Source organism: Garra rufa, chromosome 22, assembly GCF_049309525.1.
Source record: "Garra rufa chromosome 22, GarRuf1.0, whole genome shotgun sequence".
In the NCBI taxonomy this organism is placed as follows: domain Eukaryota; kingdom Metazoa; phylum Chordata; class Actinopteri; order Cypriniformes; family Cyprinidae; genus Garra; species Garra rufa.
This window is the reverse complement of record NC_133382.1, coordinates 27503715-27521996: the sequence shown is the minus strand read 5'-3', so window position 1 is coordinate 27521996 and position 18282 is coordinate 27503715. Positions and strand designations below refer to the sequence as shown.

Sequence of the window (18282 nt, the reverse complement as noted above, 5' to 3'; positions counted from 1 at the left end):
ATATTTGTTTGTTTGTTTAGTGTGATTCTCTTTATTTTATAAAATATTTAGTAATTTATTTTATAAACTTTATAAACTTTATAAACTTTAAATTTGTAATTTTTAATTTTATGAAATGTATGAAATATTTATATATATATATATATATATATATATATATATATATATATATATATATATATATATATATATATTTTTTTTTTTTACTTATTAATGTATTTAGTGTGAATGTCTTTATTTTATGATTCATTTATTTATTTATTTAGTTTGATTCTCTTTGTTTTATGAAATATGTATTTATTGATTGATTGATTTATTAACTGTGAATTAATTTATGGGTGAAATATGACCGGTTCTTGGTTAGTTTTAATAATTTATAAACTTTTTAAAACAATTTGAGAAATATTTTCTTTTTTAAAATTTAAAATATTTATTGTATGAAATATTTATTTATTTATTTATTTAGTGTGATTCTCTTTATTTTATGAAATATTTATTTATTTATTAACTGTGAGTTGATTCATGGGTGAAATATGACCGGTTCTTGGTCAGTTTTTGAAAATTTTATTTTATGAAATGCATGAAATATTTATATATTTACTTATTTATGTATTTAGTGTGATTCTCTTTATTTTATGAATTATTTATTTATTTATTGTCATAAACATTTTCATAAAACTATTACAGTTAACTTTTTAATTAGGAATGGCGCCATTTTTTAAAATAACCTTAATGATCCTAAAAATAGGTTGTAACCTTTTACAACCTATGTCTAATTTAAATTTCAGATTGTTTGGTAAGTTTTCTACTCTCTATTATCTACTATCTACTACCTCTACTAATGACAGTATCTCTTTCTTCATAGTTTGGTCCATTTCCTCTGTGCAGGAAATGCAAACGGATCTGGAAACTATAATGAAGATAAACGCTGCTGGAGAAAGTGAGTGTCGACTTTTTTTCTTTCTCAGTTCGAAAAAAAGGGATAAATCCTCAGACATTTACAAAGCAGCTCTGTAGTTTAGATGGACAGCTTTGAAAGTATTTCTAGAATAGAAGAATTAATTTCTGTCTGTATGAGGAACCACTGATCTACTGCCAATGTGTTTAAATGTGTGAGAGAGTAACCTGTGTTTACTTGTAAAGAGAGGGTTTAGTTTCATGTTGAATGTCTGAAGGAATGACTCCGTAGAGACATGGAAATCCTGTGAGAGTTTGTGTGTTTACTTACATATAATTTAGAGACAAAATTGCCCCCAGAAGTTGTCTGCTAGAAATTACATTTAGCATTACATAAGAACAATACAAGTCTGTGTTGCGTCCTGATTTGTAGCTAAGTGTGCACCATGTACTGTTACAGACAGCGCCATGCCGTCTCTGCGTCTCTGTCTAACCACCTTCTTTATGACAGGCGGCGGGTTCTAACATGACAGCTACATGGATTATAATTTAGCCGGTTGACTAGCACAAACTTGCTGTAATGTGTTTGTAAGTATTTATCTCTGCTAGAACATGCCACAGGCGACCTTTGAGCTGCTTGAGTGTCAAATACAGGCCAGTGTTTATGTGAATGTGTGAGTGTTGCTGTTTTGCACTGCCATTGTGTTGTTTCATGTGCCACTGGGTTAATCAGTCTGGACTAATACTATACATTAGTGACCATTCAGTAGCTAAAGATGGAGTTCAAATGAGTAAGCTTTGTGTTTTCTCCTGTGTGTGGTCAGTGATGCAGTGCTCCGCAGCCATGGATATTCTCTTTGTGATGGATAGCTCTTACAGCGTTGGGAAAGGAGGATTTGAACGGTCTCGCCACTATGTGTTGAAGTTGTGTGAGGCTCTCGATGTCAGCGCAGACAAGGTCAGATTGCGTTAAACTCAGATTGAACGAAAAGTTCTATCAAAATGAAAAGAAAATTATTTACTCATCCTTGTGTTTTTACAGTCTACTGTGCTGTAATTTTATTATGCAACTCTTGCTCTCTAAAGTGATCAGTATGGAAGTTGTGTTTCTGCCACTTTAAAATTAAAGGTGAAAATTAAAAGGTGATTGTGATTTTTTTAATCTCAAAATTTAGATTTTTTTTTTCTCACAATTCTGATATAAACTCGCAATTGCAAGTCATAAAGTCAGAATTGTGAGAAATAAACTCGCGAATCTGACTTTTTTTTCTTAGAATTGCAAGATATAAAGTCCCAAATAAACACACAAATCAATTTGTTTTCTCAAAATTGCGATATAAACTCGCAATTGCGAGTTATTGTCAGAATTGCAAGACAAACTCGAAATTCTGAGATATAAAGTCAGAATTGTGAGATATAAATTTAGAATGATTTTTTTCCTCAGAATTGCACATTTATAGCTCGCAATTGTGACTTTTTTTCTCAGAATTTTCACAGAATTCTGACTTTATAACACGCAATTGTTATTAAGTCAGCATTGTCAGATTCAAAATTTGACTTTATATTGAGAATTGAAAAAAGGACAGAATTGCCGTTTTTCTCACAATTCTGACTTTATATCACACAATTTAAAAAAAAAAGCCAGAATTATGAGTTTTTATTTTGCAATTGCGAGTTTATACTTTATCATGCAATTCGGAGAAATAAGTTAGAGTTATTAGTTTTTATCTTGCAATTCTGACTTTATATCTCACAATTGCGAGTTTATATCACGCCATTCCGAGAAAAAAGTCAGAATTATAAATTCATTTCTCACAATTGTGAGTTTATATCACAATTCTGTAAAAAAAAGTCAGAATTGTGATTTTTTTATCTCGCAATTCTGAGAAAAAAAGTCAGAATTATGATTTTTTTTATCTCGCAATTTTGAGTTTATCGCTCACAATTTTAAGTTTATATCACGCAGTTCTGAGAAAAAAAGTCAGAATTGAGTTATCTCGCAATTGCAAGTTTATATCACGCAATTTTGAGAAAAAAAAATCTGCATTATGTTTTTATCTTGCAATTCTGACTTTATTTCTCATGTGAATTTATATCACACAATTCTAAGAAAAAAAGTCAGAATTATACATTCATATCTCACAATTGACTTTATTTCTCACAATTGTGAGTTTTTTGCACTTGTTTATATCACGCAATTCTGAGAAAAAAGTCAGAATTATCTCGCAATTGCAAGTTTATATCACGCAATTTTGAGAAGTTTTATCTTGCAAATGACTTTATTTCTTTATTTCATCAACCAAATGTAAATTAGTGAATAATTACTGTTTTTGTTGTTTATTTTCACATAAAGCTATAATTTGACTTCAGACGGCCTGAAGAAATATAACAAAAGTCATATGAATGATCTTTTATGCTGTATAATTTGGAATATGACAGCTATTGATCACTACAAAAAATAAATAAAAAAATTTGCATAGAGGATTTGAACAACATGACCTGAAAAAACAGAAACAGTTTCCACTTAAAAATTGCTTGTAAATTTCACAAATAGCAAGACTTAAATAACATTTTCTTGTCAAAGTTAGATTTTACAGTGTATTCTTATATATTTTGCATGGCCCATCTTCAACTTCTCGTATCATTATGTTCAATAAAAACATTTCCTCTTCCTGTGTGTGGTGTTTAAACGTCATTCTCTGTTTTGGGCAGGTGAGAGTTGGCGTGATTCAGTTTGGTTCCACGCCCAAGCTGGAAATCAGTCTAGACTCCTATAACAGCAAAGAGGAGCTGAAGAAAAAGATGAAGAAAATCCACTATAGGTACAGAGATTACTGTTATTGTGTCTATCAGGCCTTTGCACTTCCTGTGGAGGATGAGAAATACCTCACTCCATTTTATATCTTGAAGACTGTGTCAACACAGACCTGGCAGACTTGTGTTTACATTACACTCTCAACATGTGTGCGCAAGTATGTCTGAGTGCGCAGTGTTGTGATGGAGGGCTTGATGAGGTTGAATTAATAGTTTTTGTGGTGAAGGGTGTGCAAGGATCTGTAATGACTAGTAGCTGAATTACACTGTGAGACACACAGCTGGCCTGAACCTCATCACCCAGTCAGGACATACCACATCTCCCTCGACAGGCTGTGAAATTACCGTTTCGGATTCCCACTCTATGAAAATATCACCACTTGTCTTTCTAGCTGAACAACTGTGAGCGAAGATGATGGAGAGAAGCCCAGCTGTGCACATGCCTGCCTCTCATCTGGCACTCAGTCAGGATCCCTGTAGGATATAGGAGATCATGTATTTCAGCACAGGATAAAGGAGTATTGTCAGTAGGTGACAGTGAAAAATGTAGTTGTTATTCACTAGTCACTCATGAAACTGTATTTTGTACTTACAAACATACAGTGCCCTCCACAAATATTGAAACCCTTGGTAAATATGAGCAAAGGTGGATGTGAAAATAAATCTGCATAATTTATCCTTTTGATCTTTCATTCAAAAAATCAATTTCATTCACAAAATTATAATGTGTCATTGAAGTAAATTAACAGAACCTAGGGGTAAAATCTCATTATAAGATAATGTTTTTCACTAGTTCACATTGGCCACTATTATTGGCACCCAATTATTGCAAAGACCTTTTCCCAAGATAGCAGTTCTGAGTTTTCTCCAACAAAGTCTAATGAGTTTGGAGAACACCTGACAAGAGATCAGAGGCCATTCCTTCAAACAGAATCTCTCTAGATTCTCCAGAATCTCTCTCTTCCCAGCTTCATGTTGGTGCTTCTTCTCTTCAGTTTCTATACAGGGTTCAGGTCAGGGAACTGGGACGGCCATGGTAGAAGCTTCATTCTGTGCTCAGTGACACGGCTTTAAGGATTCTATCAAATACCAGCAGATAAAAAATCTAAACCTGACTGCCTCTGTTAGAAATCTTATAACACAATTTTTGTGTTGATTTTGATGTGTGTTTTGGATCATCGTCCTGCTGGAAGATGCAACCATGGCCCATTATAAGATTTCTAACAGAGGCAGTCAGGTTTATTTTTTTTATCTGCTGGTATTTGATAGAGTCCATAAAGCCATGTATCTAAACAAGATGTCCGGCAGAAAATAGGTCCACAACATTAAAGACCCAGCAGTATTTTTATCCCTGTCTGCACCAAAACCATCTGGAGGGTTAGCTGCCAAAAAGCTCATTTTTATTTTCATCTGACCATAGAAGCCAGTCTTGTTTGAAGTTCCAATCATGTCTGACAAGTGAATATGCTGGAGTTTGTTTTTGGGTAAGCCAGGAGGATTTTTTCTTGAAACCCTCTGGAACAACATGTGGTGATGTAGGGGCTGTTTGATCATTTTATTTTAGGCTTTCTGACCCCAAGACTTAATAATTCTCTGCAATTCTCCAACTGTGATCCTTGGAGAGTCTTTGGCCACTCAAACTCTCCTCCTTATCGTGCATTAGGATGATATAGACACACATCCTCTTCTGGGCAGATTTATAACATCTTTATTTGATTGGACCTTCGTAATTATTGCCCTGATGGTGGGAATGGGGATTTTGAATGCTTTAGCTCTTTTCTTACAGCCACTTTCTATTTTGTGAAGCTCAACAAACTTCTGTTGTTCTTCTGTTCTGTTCTGCATATCAGAACTACATCCATCTTGTAATGGCTGATTAAGGGAATTTGGCTTTTGTGTTCCTCATATTTATAATCCTGTGGAACAGAAAGTCATGGCTGGACAATTTTATACTCCTAGCCATCCTGGTGTGCTAAAAAAAATAATATTAATGGGAATATACTCCAGAGATATTTTACTTTGACAATAATTGTGGCCAACATGAACTAGAGAAAAACATTTATTTCATAATGAGACCCACCCCCATTTTCCATTGTTTTACTTCAATGAAAGGGTTAGAATTTAGTGAATTTTTCGAATGAAAGATCTAATAGATAAATGATGCAGATTTATTTTCACAGTCACCTTTGCTCATATTTACTAAGGGTGCCAATATTAGTGGAGGGCACTCTACATAATGGACTGTTTAACTGATGCCCTTACTACTTTTCTGAGCCTTGAATGTTGTGTTACGGTCTATGCAAGGTCAGAAATCTCTTGGATTTCATCAAAAATATCTTAATTTGTGTTCCGAAGATGAACGAAGGTGGTCGTAGGGTTTTGGAACGACATGAGGGTGAGTAATTAATGACAGAATTGATTTTTTAACACTGGAAAGTAGTCAAGCCGAGTTTGAATCCTCCTAAAGATAAAACAGCAGTCAGTGTGAATCTGAGAGTGCTGTAATTGGTTTAGGTTTCATCATGAGGGGTGCATTAAGGACACAGTGCAGTGAAGGGAACTAAAGGCTTCTGTGTTATCCCAAGACTTCTGAGGGGCCGCCGTAGTTAAATTAATAAGAGATTAGAGCATAGGCAGTCAAAGAAGACTCCCTGCCAGACGGTCCTCTTCATTGTGCAGTGTTGACTGTGCTGCTGTGGGTATCTGATTTACTCTTCTCCACAGTGAAGGTGTGACATACCACAAAGCTCAGTAATAAAGACTGGAATATCATTTCAAAGTGACCCTTGACCACAAAAACCGTCATAAGGGTGCATTTTTTGAAAGCTTTCTATTGATGTATGGTTTGTTTGGATAGGACAATATTTGGCTGAGATACTATTTGAAAATCTGGAATCTGAGGGTGAGAAAAACTAAATATTGAGAAAATTGCCTGTAAAGTTGTCCAAATGAAGTTCTTAGCAATGCATATTACTAATCAAAAATTAAGTTTGGATATATTTACGGTAGGAAATTTACAAAATATATTCATGAATCATGATCTTTATCTTAAATCCTAATGATTTTTGGAACAAAAGAAAATTTTATAATTTTGGGCCATACAATGTATTGTTGGCTATTGCTACAAAATACCTGTGCCACTTAAGACTGGTTTTGTGGTCCAGGGTCACATGCATGGAAATATTCAGTTTTTCAGTTTTATGTCTTAAAATGCTGTGTATAAGTAAATCTGTTTTTTTTCTCTCACTCAGAGGTGGAAGCACACAGACAGGTCTGGCTCTGAAGTTCGTTCTGAGGAAGGGGTTTTCCGGCGGACGTAATTCCACAGTGCCACGCGTCGTCATCCTCTTATCTGACGGAAAGTCCCAGGGGGCAGCGCAGCTGGCTGCCTCGGAGCTCAAGCTGTCTGGAGTGACTCTGTTTGCCGTGGGGATTCGTTACCCCAGGTAACACATAACATTTACACACACTTCAATAACGAAAATAAAACTTTCAAATCTCTAATAACCTGCTTCCCAAAGTCTTGGGACATATTTCACCACCAAATCATTTCACACAAAGTAAGAAATTATGTTTTGATCAAAGGAAATGAATTTGATGCCTGTAAAAGTGAAGCCTGTAAAAATAGTTTAATATGATATTAATATGATATTATTTTCATGCAGATTAAGCATTTTCTCACCAGTCAAAAGTTTTTGAATGATACAATGTTTTATAATGGCTCTTCTGCTCACCAAGCCTGCAGTTATTTGATCAAAAGTACAGCAAAAACAGTAAAATTTTGACATATTTTTACTATCTAAAATAACTGTTTTCTATTTGAATTTATTCCTGTGATTTCAAAGCTGAATTTTTAGCATCTGATATTCTGATTTACTTTACTGTAACTTTTATTATTATTATTAGTAATAGTAGTAGTAGAATTTTTTTCAGGTTTCTTTGATGAATAGAACGTTCAGCCGAACAGCATTTATCTGAAATAGAAATCTTTTGTAACATTATTAATATTTTTATCATCACTTTTGATCAATTTAAAGCATCCTTGCTAAAACTCAAAGCTTTTTTGATATAGTATATAATGTTACAAAAGGCTTTTTGTACTCAAAAAATTTATTTGACTGTTTTAAATATTGCTAATTATAATAATAATAATAAATGTTTCGTGAACAGCAAATCAGCATATTAGAAAGATTTCTGAAGGATCACTGAAGACTGGAGTAATGATGCTGAAAATTTTACTTTGATCACAGGAATAAATAAAATTTTAAAAATTGTTTAAATAGAAAGCAGTTATTTAAAATAGTACAAATATTTCACAATATTACAGTTTTTGCTGTATTTTGGATCAAATAAATACAGTCTTGGTGAGCAGAAGAGCATTATTGAAAAATCTTCATTAAAAATCTTTAATGCTTTAATGCTCTTTAAAACTTTTGACTGGTAGTTTATTCACTACTGTAGTGCAAAAAACAGTACTATAGTATCTAATTTTCATTTGTGTGAAAAATATGTGAAAAATATTAATATATAATACATAATTATGTATATTATTTTTTATTACCTGTAATTAAATTTTTAAAATTAACAACTGAATGTTATTAATGTTTTTCTCCAATACACATTGTCCACAATCATCACCACTAGAAATACTAATAAATTATTACTTGAACTTCAAACCGTCCAGGTTCTATAGTGAGATGAAATTTAAAAAAATGTTTTTTGAAACACAATATGGGTTGAGTATGGTACTGCACATTACATGGTACTGCAATGTACTGTGAAAAATAATATAGGAATGACGTAGGATAGGTAATATTAAGGTATTATTATGGTACTTTTCAGTGTTTTTTGTTAGCGATTATTTTGAAGCATTTTCAGGGACAAGTGCTGTCATATTGTAAATGTTTTCAGCTCTATTAGACAGTGAACTGATTTACTGACAGCTCTCAGACACAGTAGTGTCTCACTGACAGGTGTGTTATTGTACACTAAAAGGCTGCTGACAGCTTGGATGTGTGTTGTTGCTGTTGGTTAGGCTGCAGATAGCATAATTCCTGTGCTCTCTCTTTACTTCGAGGCTTTATGGCAGCTTCCCAACAGGTGCCGGAGGAAGAGGGAAGCTTAGTGGATAAACTCACCTTAATGGCTGTATCTAACAGCTGGGACTGTATCAATGGTGTGTTTGGGTGAATTACTGTGACGTTTAGATGAATGAAAGCCCTCAGAGTTCTTACAGCACCATATGCTCTGTCATCTCAAAAATAATCGGCCATATGTTGTGTAATATAAATCTGGAATTGACTATGTGACAAACACAAGTGTTCAAAAGTTTGAGGTCTTAAGCAACAATGATAATAATAAGAAATGTTAGAGCAGCAAATCAGCACATTAGAATGATTTCTGAAGGACTATGTGATACCAAAGCCTATTTAATGAATGCATACTACATCACAATGCATACTAGCTGCTAAATCATGCCTTGTCTTTCTCTTCTAAGATGGGAAGAGCTCCGTGAATTGGCAAGCAGCCCTTCAGACGCTCATGTATTCTTCGCGGAGCACTTTAGTGATGCTGTAAACGGATTATTCACCACCCTCACCACCTCATCCGTCTGCACTGCCGTTCCTTCAGGTAAAAAACTCACCTGTGACTCAATCAGCAGCACCATTTTGAACAGTGAGTCTCATTTCCTGCACTGTGATACCTGCAGGGTGTAAAGTGGAGTCTTACCCATGTGTTCACAAAACTCTGGAGACAGTCAAAGAGCTTCAGGGAAACTTCATGTGCTGGAAAGGGTCCAAGGGTTACTCAACGTACGCATCCCTCTGCCCTCATTACAGGTAAATGACACGGATGGAACAAAACACAATGGTCTTTAGATGCTTTAGGCCTAATTGAAGTTTGGCAATACTATGTTAAAATTACCAAAATGCACATTCTTAAAGGGATAGTTCACCCAAAAATTTAAATTCTGTCATTTTCTGTTGAAAGTTTTTTGGCCCTGCATAGACAGCAACGCAACTGACATGTTCAAGGCCCAGAAAGGTAGTAAGGACATTGTTAAAATAGTCCATGTGACATCAGTGGTTCAACCATAATTTTATCAATCTACAATAATACTTTTTGTGCGCAAAGAACACAATAATAACTTTCTTCAACAATTTCTTCTGTTCCAAGTTTCATGAATGCGTGATGAAGACTGACACAAAAGAGATTGTTGAATAAAGTAATTTTTTTTGTTTTCATTGCTCACAAAAAGTATTTAACCCAAAATTATTGGGTTAAACCACCGATGTCACATGGACTATTTTACTGATGTTCTTACTATCTTTTTGGGCCTTGAATGTGTCAGTTGCATTGCTGTCTATGCAGGGTCAGGAAGCTCTCGGATTTCGTCCAAAATATCTCAATTTGTGTTCCAAAGAAAAATCTTGCGAATTTGGAACGACATGAAGGTGAGTAATTAATGACAGAATTTTCATTTTTGGGTGAACTATCCCTTTAATGCACATTGACTCCATTACACACCAGTATGGATCATTAGTCACAGAGATGCCTCAGGTCTGAGCTTATGTTTGCATTGTATCACATTGTGTGTTATTGTTCTTTTGAAGTGTCCCAGGCTCATATTTAAGTTTCATGGCCTGGGGTAAAACTTAAAGGAGATCATTAACAGTAACATATGGCCTGACACTGGTTTCATATTGTTTTACACAACATTTGACCAAAAAATAAGTACATTAAAAAAGAAACAATTTTAATGCTTTTGAATAATTTTAATAGCCTTAGGTAAAACATACAGAAGTTTATTAACATAAATGTGATAGTGGTTTTACATGCTCTTTCATAAACATAAACAAACTAATAAATTAAATATTTTAACTCAAAAAGTTTTTGAGGCTTCATGGCCTGAGGTAAAACAAAGATCATTGAAGGATTACTTCCTGATAATTTACTCACCCCCATGTCATCCAAGATATTAATTTCTTTCTTCAGTTGAAAAGAAATTAAGGTTTTGAGGAAAACATTACAGGACTTTTCTCCATATAATGGACTTTAATGGTGGCCAACGGGTTAAAGGTCCAAATTTCAATTGTAGTTTCAAAGGGCTCTACATGATCCCAGCCAGGTAATCTAGTGAAATTATCTGTCATTTTCTAAAAAAAAAATAAAAAATTATATACTTTTTAATCACAAATGCTCCTCTTGCACTAGCTCTTATGTAATCACGTACACATGACATAGGCGGAAGTATCAACCTAGTATTTACAAAGCGAATGCGCAAAGTAAGTCAAATGCAAATAAGGTAATTACCGCACCATTGAAGTCCACTATATGGAGAAAATTTATTTTCGAAAGAAAGACATGAACATCTTGGATGACATTGGGGTGAGTATATTATCATGAGATTTTTATTCTGGAAGTGAACTAATCTATTAACAGAAAAGTGTGAACTGAAACGTTTTCACATTGTCTTATAGGTATAACAAAGTTTACCAGCAACATCCTGTTGTTTGTCACAGAACTATATGTCCAGGTAAGAGCTAACAATCAGAAAACTGAATAATGGATATTTAATTAACAATCTGATTAACATTAATGGTCCTGTCTTTCTTCAGACCCCTGTGATTCTCAGCCCTGTCAAAACGGTGGGACGTGTATATCCGAGGGGTTAGAGAAGTACCGCTGCGAGTGTCCTGCAGGCTACGGCAGTGACCCCAATTGTGGTGAGTTCACATTCATGTGCTTCTCTTCCCACACTCCTCTGCATCTAATGAGCTGTTTCAGTCTCACGTTCACTGGGAGATGTGTGTGTTTTGTTTTGATGGGGTTGGTTGGATTGTGTATGTATATGTGTGTGGGTGTGTGTGTGGGTGGGAGTTGTCATAAACAGCTCATGGTTTCATGTTACAGTGGGGGTCAGCTTTCGGGCTAGGTCATGGCTGACTGAAATATACCTTTGAGGTCTTATTTCCTTCAGATGAAAGGAACACTCTAATTATGAGCCAATACCACTCTGTTCTCATCCCAAAATGCCCTTAAAGTCAGAAGCCGTGCTAATGTGTTGCTTGGTGCAGTGAAATTCAACTATCAAATAGATTTCTTAAAGGGATAGTTCATCAAAAATTGTAATTATGTCATTCATTTCTCACCATCATGTCATTTCAAATGTGTAAGACCTTCATTTATCTTTGTAACACAAATTAAGATATTTTTGATAAAATTCAAGGTTTTCTGACCCTGCATAGAGAGCAGTGTAACTGAAATGTTCCCAGACCCAGAAATAGTTAAAATAGTCCATGTGACATCAGTGGTTCAACTGTAATTTTACAAAGCTACAAGAATACTTTTGTGTGCATTCTCTTCCGCATCACCCTCCTCCGCCATTATCGAGAGTACCACACAAACATACACACGCGTATTTTCAAGATGGGGGAAGTTTCCTAAATGAGATTCAAAGATAGAAGCCGTCATCAGTCCCTATGAGTTCCATTGTAACACTGACATAGAATCCTCCAGCCAATCAGAATGTGATGACACGCATAACCTCCTTCTGTCAGTCACTGAATGACATCACAGGCAAGGGTTAGATCAGATGACCCCACTTACCTGCAGAGTGAAAGATGGATCTTTTGGTTTATTTTATGCTGTTTGTAAATGCATTTTTGCATGTGTTAATAGATGTCTCACTCACATGATCTCAACTAAACTCTAAAATAAACATGAGATAATGCAGAAGAGGCATGTTAAAGGGTTAGTTCACCCAAAAATGAAAATTAGCCAATTTTTTATTCACCGTCCAGACATCCTAGCTGTATATGACTTCCTTCCTTCAGACGAATCCAGTCGGAGTTTTATAAAAAATTGTTCTGGCTCTCCCAGGCTTTATTATTGCAGTTGATGGGTGTTTCTCTTCATCAGTCTAAAACAAGTCCAATGAAGTGCAGCCATCCATAATAAAAAGTGCCTCACATGGATCCATGGGGTGAATAAAGTTCTCCTGCAGTGAATGGAGGTGTTTTTGTAAGAACAACAAATTCTAATCTAATATATTAAAATTTAATAAACACTTTAATCTAGCTTTTACACACTGTCGTACATCTGTGAGTCTCATGAAAACCAACATTTGTTTACAGGAGCAAAGGAAGCAAAGTTTCCTTACTTTAGCAAAGGAAAACCAGTCTCCTCCAACATTTTTCTTTACAAATCCCATTTTGTACTTCTAATTTGTGACTGTTGTTTGGTTTTGATCTCTCCACTGCGCGTCCGCATTTGTCACTTCTGAGCGAAGTATGCAAAACAATGAACGTCATACATCATCCGCCCGGAACAGCTTCCGCATAGTTTTTTTTTCCCCCGCATTGGCTTAGCGCCAGCCCAAAGCACCAAAACCGATTTGAATTCAGCAGCTGATGACATGATGCGGCGAACGTTCGAATCACACCGGTGTGATCGTACGCCCCAGGGACCAGCCAAGACAAATCACACGGGTGTGATCGTACGCGTTAAAGGGTTAAAGTAGTTATTTCGTTTTAAACACAGTTATTTTTCTTGCAAAAACACATCCATTCACTACAGGAGACCTTTATTTACCCCCCGGAGCTGTGTGAGACACTTTTTTATTATGGATGAATGCGCTTTAATGGACTTGCTTTAGACTGATGAAGAGAAACACCTACCCACTGCCATGATAAAGCTTGGGAGAGCCGGAACAAATTTTAATACAACTCAGATTAGATTCAACTGAAAGAAGAAAGTCATATACACCTACAGTAGGTTGCCCAGAGGGTGAGTAAATAATGGGCTAATTTTCATTTTTGGGTGAACTAACCCTTAGCATATTCTTTTAACCGTATTCTTTTTCCAGCTCCCATTCTCAGTTTCGACTGCTCTGTTGATGTGCTGTTTCTCGTCGAGGGCTCCTCTGCGCTTACCCTGGAGGGTTTCTTGCGCTTCAAGTCCTTTCTGAAGCGTTTCATGCAGGCTGTGCTAAGTTCTGACACCCCTGTGAAGATGGGGTTGGCCCAGTATGGAAGCGATGTGAAGATCGAGGCCAAAATTGGGGAGCACAGAGACCCGGCGAAGCTGATCCAAGCTGTTGAGGGCTTGCAGTATCGTCGTGGGCAGGCTAAGGCTGGAAACGCCCTACGATACATCACACGCCACGGCTTTCAGAGCGCACCTGTGTTCGCAGATGTTCAGGACGACCTGCCGCGAGTGGTAGTGCTGCTCACAGGAACGCCGTCGATGGATCCTGTGGTGGAGCCAGCAAAGTACGCACGGGACAGGGAGATCTTCATTATCGGTGTAGCGCCAGACGGGATGAGGGCTGAAATAAACAACATCACAGGGAACCCCCAGCGCACCATTACATACCAGTCACCTGATAGATTGAGCGCAAAGATCCCAGAGCTAAGAGCCAAAATATGCAGTGTCGACAACCAAGGTAGATATCTCAACAATATTTCATTTTAACCAATGTTAAGTCCTCAAAAATGCTTATCTGGGATTGTTATTCCTCAAGGAATAGTTGACCCAGAATTATGATTTAGTCACTCTGGTGTCATAATTTTGTGTTTTTTGTTTAGCGATATTTGTTCATGAGTCCCTTGTTTGTCCTGAACAGTTAAACTGCCCACTGTTTTTCGAGAAATCCTTCAGGTCCCAGAAATTCTTTGGTTTTACAGCATTTTTATGTATTTGACCCCTTTCCAGCAATGACTGTATGATTTTGAGATCCATCTTTTCACACTGAGGACAACTGAGGGACTCATATGCAACTATTACAGAAGGTTCAAATGCTCACTGAGGCTTCAGAAGGAAACTCCATACATTAAGAGCTGGGGGTGAAAACTTTTGAACAGAATGAAGATGTGTACTTTTTTTTTTTTTCACTAAATATAATTTATTTTTTAATTTAGTATTGCCCTTCAGAAGCTACAGATGATACTTCTACATGTTTCCCAGAGGACAAAATAAGTTAAATTTACCCTGATCTTCAAATTCAAAAAGTTTTCATCCCCCACAGCTCTTAATGCATTGTTTTCTTCTGAAGCATCAGTGAGCGTTTGAACTTTCTGTAATAGTTGCAAATAAGTCCCTCAGCTGTCCACAGTGTGAAAAGATGGATCTCAAAATCATATTCATTGTTGAGGGTTCAAATAAATAAAAATGCTGAAAAACCAAAGAATTTGTGCGACCTGAAAGATTTTTCTAAAATAACATCACAAAAAACAAAAAACAAAAAAAACAACAACTTTTGAACGGGGTCATTATTATGAATTCAATTATTTTCTTATGTATACTATATGTAAACTTAGGTCAGTACTAAATAAAAAATAACATGCATTTTGTATGATTCCTCTTATTTTGGTAAAAATAATTAACATTTAGTAGATTTTGCAAGGTGTATGTAAACTTTTGACTTCAACTGTAGTGCTAAAAGAGACAAAAAGCACCACAAAAATAGTTTGTAAAGAGCAAAGACAACTGTTTTACAAGGGTGAGAAAAGGCAAAAACACTGGTATATTTTATCAGAATGTGTCAATCACATTTTAAATACACTCTTTGCATAAAAATACACTAAAATGTGACTAAACTAATATTTAAATCAGGGTTTTTAAAACAAAAAAGTTATTTAGGGTTAACAATTTCTTTCAGTTTTCAATCTAAAGCCCTTTTTGTCTTTGCTAGGCTGTCTGGGTCAAGCGTTGGACCTTGTTTTTGTCTTGGATGCCTCGAGTGGTGTAGGAAAAGACAATTTCGTCCACCTTCAAGACTTTGTTCGGAGCACCTCAGTGCAGTTTGACATTAATCGCGATGTGGCTCAGGTGGGACTGGTGGTTTATGGAAGACGGCCCGTCACGGTCTTTGACCTGGACAAGTATGACTCAGGCTCCGCTGTGCTGAGGGCAGTAGGAGACGCTGCTTTTCTGGGTGGGAAGGCCTCTACAGGTTCAGCCCTGCTCCATGTGCTCTCCCAAAGCCTGACGGTGGGGAAAGGAGCACGGCCTGGAGTCAACAAGGCCATAGTGGTGCTGACAGATGGGACGGGTGCGGAAGATGCAGCGGTGCCCGCACAGAAGATCCGGGATAGCGGAGTATCAGTGTTTGTGATCGGCATAGGAGACAAACAGCAGGAGGTTCTCTTCCGCATTGCTGGATCTGAGGATCACATGATCTCTGTACCTTCATATGATGATCTGAAATACTCTGAGGATGTGCTGGTACAAATGGTGTGCGCAGGTATTGAGCTAAATGAATGAGCACAAATATTGATGTATTTATCATCATGTGTTGCTCCTCTGTAACTTGATGTTCGTTTTACAGATGTGAAGAAACCTGTTAACCTGTGCAGTCCAAACCCCTGTATGAATGATGGCGTCTGTGTGCTGCTGAACGGAAGCTACCGCTGTGAATGCCATGGTTGGAAGGGTCCACACTGCGAAACACGTTAGTACAAATAACTGCTAATTCGTTTTTGGACAATAGTGGGTAGTTGACAAAGACATAGAGGTTTTCATTGAAGTTTTTCACATTTTTGGTTACTTTTAGCTTGTTTTTTAGCTCTTTCTCCTACTTCGCTTCATGTCTAATTTAAATAAAGGCAACAAAAAGGGCAAAAAAGTATAATTAATCCAAGTATAAAATTAGCTAAAAGACATTTACATATAGTCCACAAGAGAAAATAATAGTAAAAATGCCAAATTCTTTGGTTTTTCAGCATTTTTGTGTATTTGAACCCTTTCCAACGAGCACTGTATGTTTTTGAGATCCATCTTTTCACACTGAGGACAACTGTTGATCCAGAAATAAACACAACGCATTAAGAGCTGGGGGGTGAAAACTTTTGAACAGAATGAAGATGCGGACATTTTTCTTTTGTAGCTTCTGAAGGGCAGTACAAAACAAAAAAAAAGATATTTAGGCAAAATAAGAAAAATGTACACATTCATTCTGTTCAAAAGTTTACACCCCCCGGCTCTTAATGCATAATTTTTCCTTCTGGAGCATTAGTGAGCATTTGAACCTTCTGAAACAGTTGCATATGAGTCCCTCAGTTGTCCTCAGTGTGAAAAGATGGATCTCAAAATCATACAGTCATTGTTGGAAAGAGTTCAAATAAACAAAAAAGCTGAAAAAACAAAGAATTTATGGGATCTGAAAGATTTTTCTGAAGAACAGCGTGCAGTTTAACTGTTCAGGACAAACAAGGGACTCATGAACAACTATCACACACACAAAAAAACAAATTATTTTCTCTTCTGGACTATATGTAAACATCTTTTTTGTGAAATATCTTGTGTAATATCTGAAAACTAAATTTAGTTATGTTGTTTTAAGGTTGTTTAGATATTTTTGTTTTATAATAATATTAAAATGCTGCTCAGTATAATCCTGATTACTTAAACCATCTTATGAACATGATGGAACACATATTCACACATCTGTTTATGTCAGTGCTCAGTATGATTTGTCCCTTTTTCTATGCCTGCCGGATGGGTCATAATTTTGGTGTTTTCCGAATGGACAAGTGGTTGGCAGGGTATGTTTAAGTCTTTTGACTTATGTATTTTTGTGAACTTGTTTTTCAGGAAGCAGAGAGCAGCCATCCAGAGGAGATCTCCCTAAACCTTCAGGCCTGAGGCGCCGTCAACACAAGAGTGAAAAAGAGCTGCTGCAGCGCTATAGGCAGCACCGCAGGAGACACGCGTCCCAAACACAGCACAGATAAAGAAAAAAACACATAGACAGAGACACGGCTCAGCAATGTGAGTTAGACATTCACATTCTTTACATTCACATTGACTTCAGATGCTGATTAACACGCAATCCAAGTGACACCAAACAGGATGTATATCTGTTTGTGACCCTGGACTTCAAAACCAGTCTTAAGTAGCACAGGTATATTTGGGTCAAAATTATTTTTCTTTTTATGCAAAAAATCATTAGGATATTCAGTAAAGATTTTCCATGAAGATATTTTGTTAATTTCCTACCGCAAATATATAAAAACTGAATTTTTGATTAGTAATATGCATTGCTAAAAACTTAATTTAGACAACTTTTCTCAATCTTTAGATTTTTTTTGCATCCTCAGATTCCAGATTTTCAAATAGTTGTATTTCGACCAAATATTGTCCTATCCTAACAAACCATACATCAATGGAAAACTTATTTATTTAGCTTTTAGATAATGTATAAATCTCAATTTCAAAAAATTGACCCTTATGACTGGTTTTGTGATCCAGGGTCGCATTTAATGAATTTTGTAAATGCTTTCAGTGACTTAAATGAGTATTTTTTTAATCGTGGTCAATCTTAAGGGGTTTGATGCTGGTTGTATAGTTTATTCAGCACTGAAAACCCTTTGTGAACATATATTCTGTTTGTGATCTGTCATCTTGAAAACTCCTTGTTACAGAAAGCCTCATGTTTGAGGCTTACATTTTTGACCATATTTATTTTGTATTAACTACAGTGGTGTATTTGTCTATTGTAAAGATATAAAATTTTTACAGAACTTTGAGTCTAACTCAGTGTTGTTTTGGCACCACCTACTGGCGAAA

At 36.0% G+C, this 18282-nt stretch overlaps 1 protein-coding gene across 3 annotated transcripts in view; it reads left to right on the top strand.

Annotated features, from left to right (window-relative positions):
- vwa2 (von Willebrand factor A domain containing 2) overlaps positions 1-18236 on the top strand; it is a 25966-nt gene extending 7730 nt beyond the window's left edge. For 2 of the 3 annotated variants that reach the window (XM_073828143.1, XM_073828144.1), the window contains 12 exons: positions 866-940; positions 1722-1855; positions 3610-3719; positions 6963-7157; positions 9209-9342; positions 9422-9551; positions 11193-11248; positions 11331-11438; positions 13580-14158; positions 15407-15958; positions 16043-16165; positions 17308-18236. In XM_073828143.1, the coding sequence (XP_073684244.1) occupies positions 866-940; positions 1722-1855; positions 3610-3719; positions 6963-7157; positions 9209-9342; positions 9422-9551; positions 11193-11248; positions 11331-11438; positions 13580-14158; positions 15407-15958; positions 16043-16165; positions 17308-17447 (2336 nt within the window). In that variant the 3' untranslated portion in view covers positions 17448-18236. Of the gene's footprint in view, positions 1-865; positions 941-1721; positions 1856-3609; positions 3720-6962; positions 7158-9208; positions 9343-9421; positions 9552-11192; positions 11249-11330; positions 11439-13579; positions 14159-15406; positions 15959-16042; positions 16171-17307 lie in introns of those variants that run through there. The other variant, XM_073828145.1, reaches the window with a different exon arrangement.
- Positions 18237-18282: the final 46 nt, after the last annotated feature.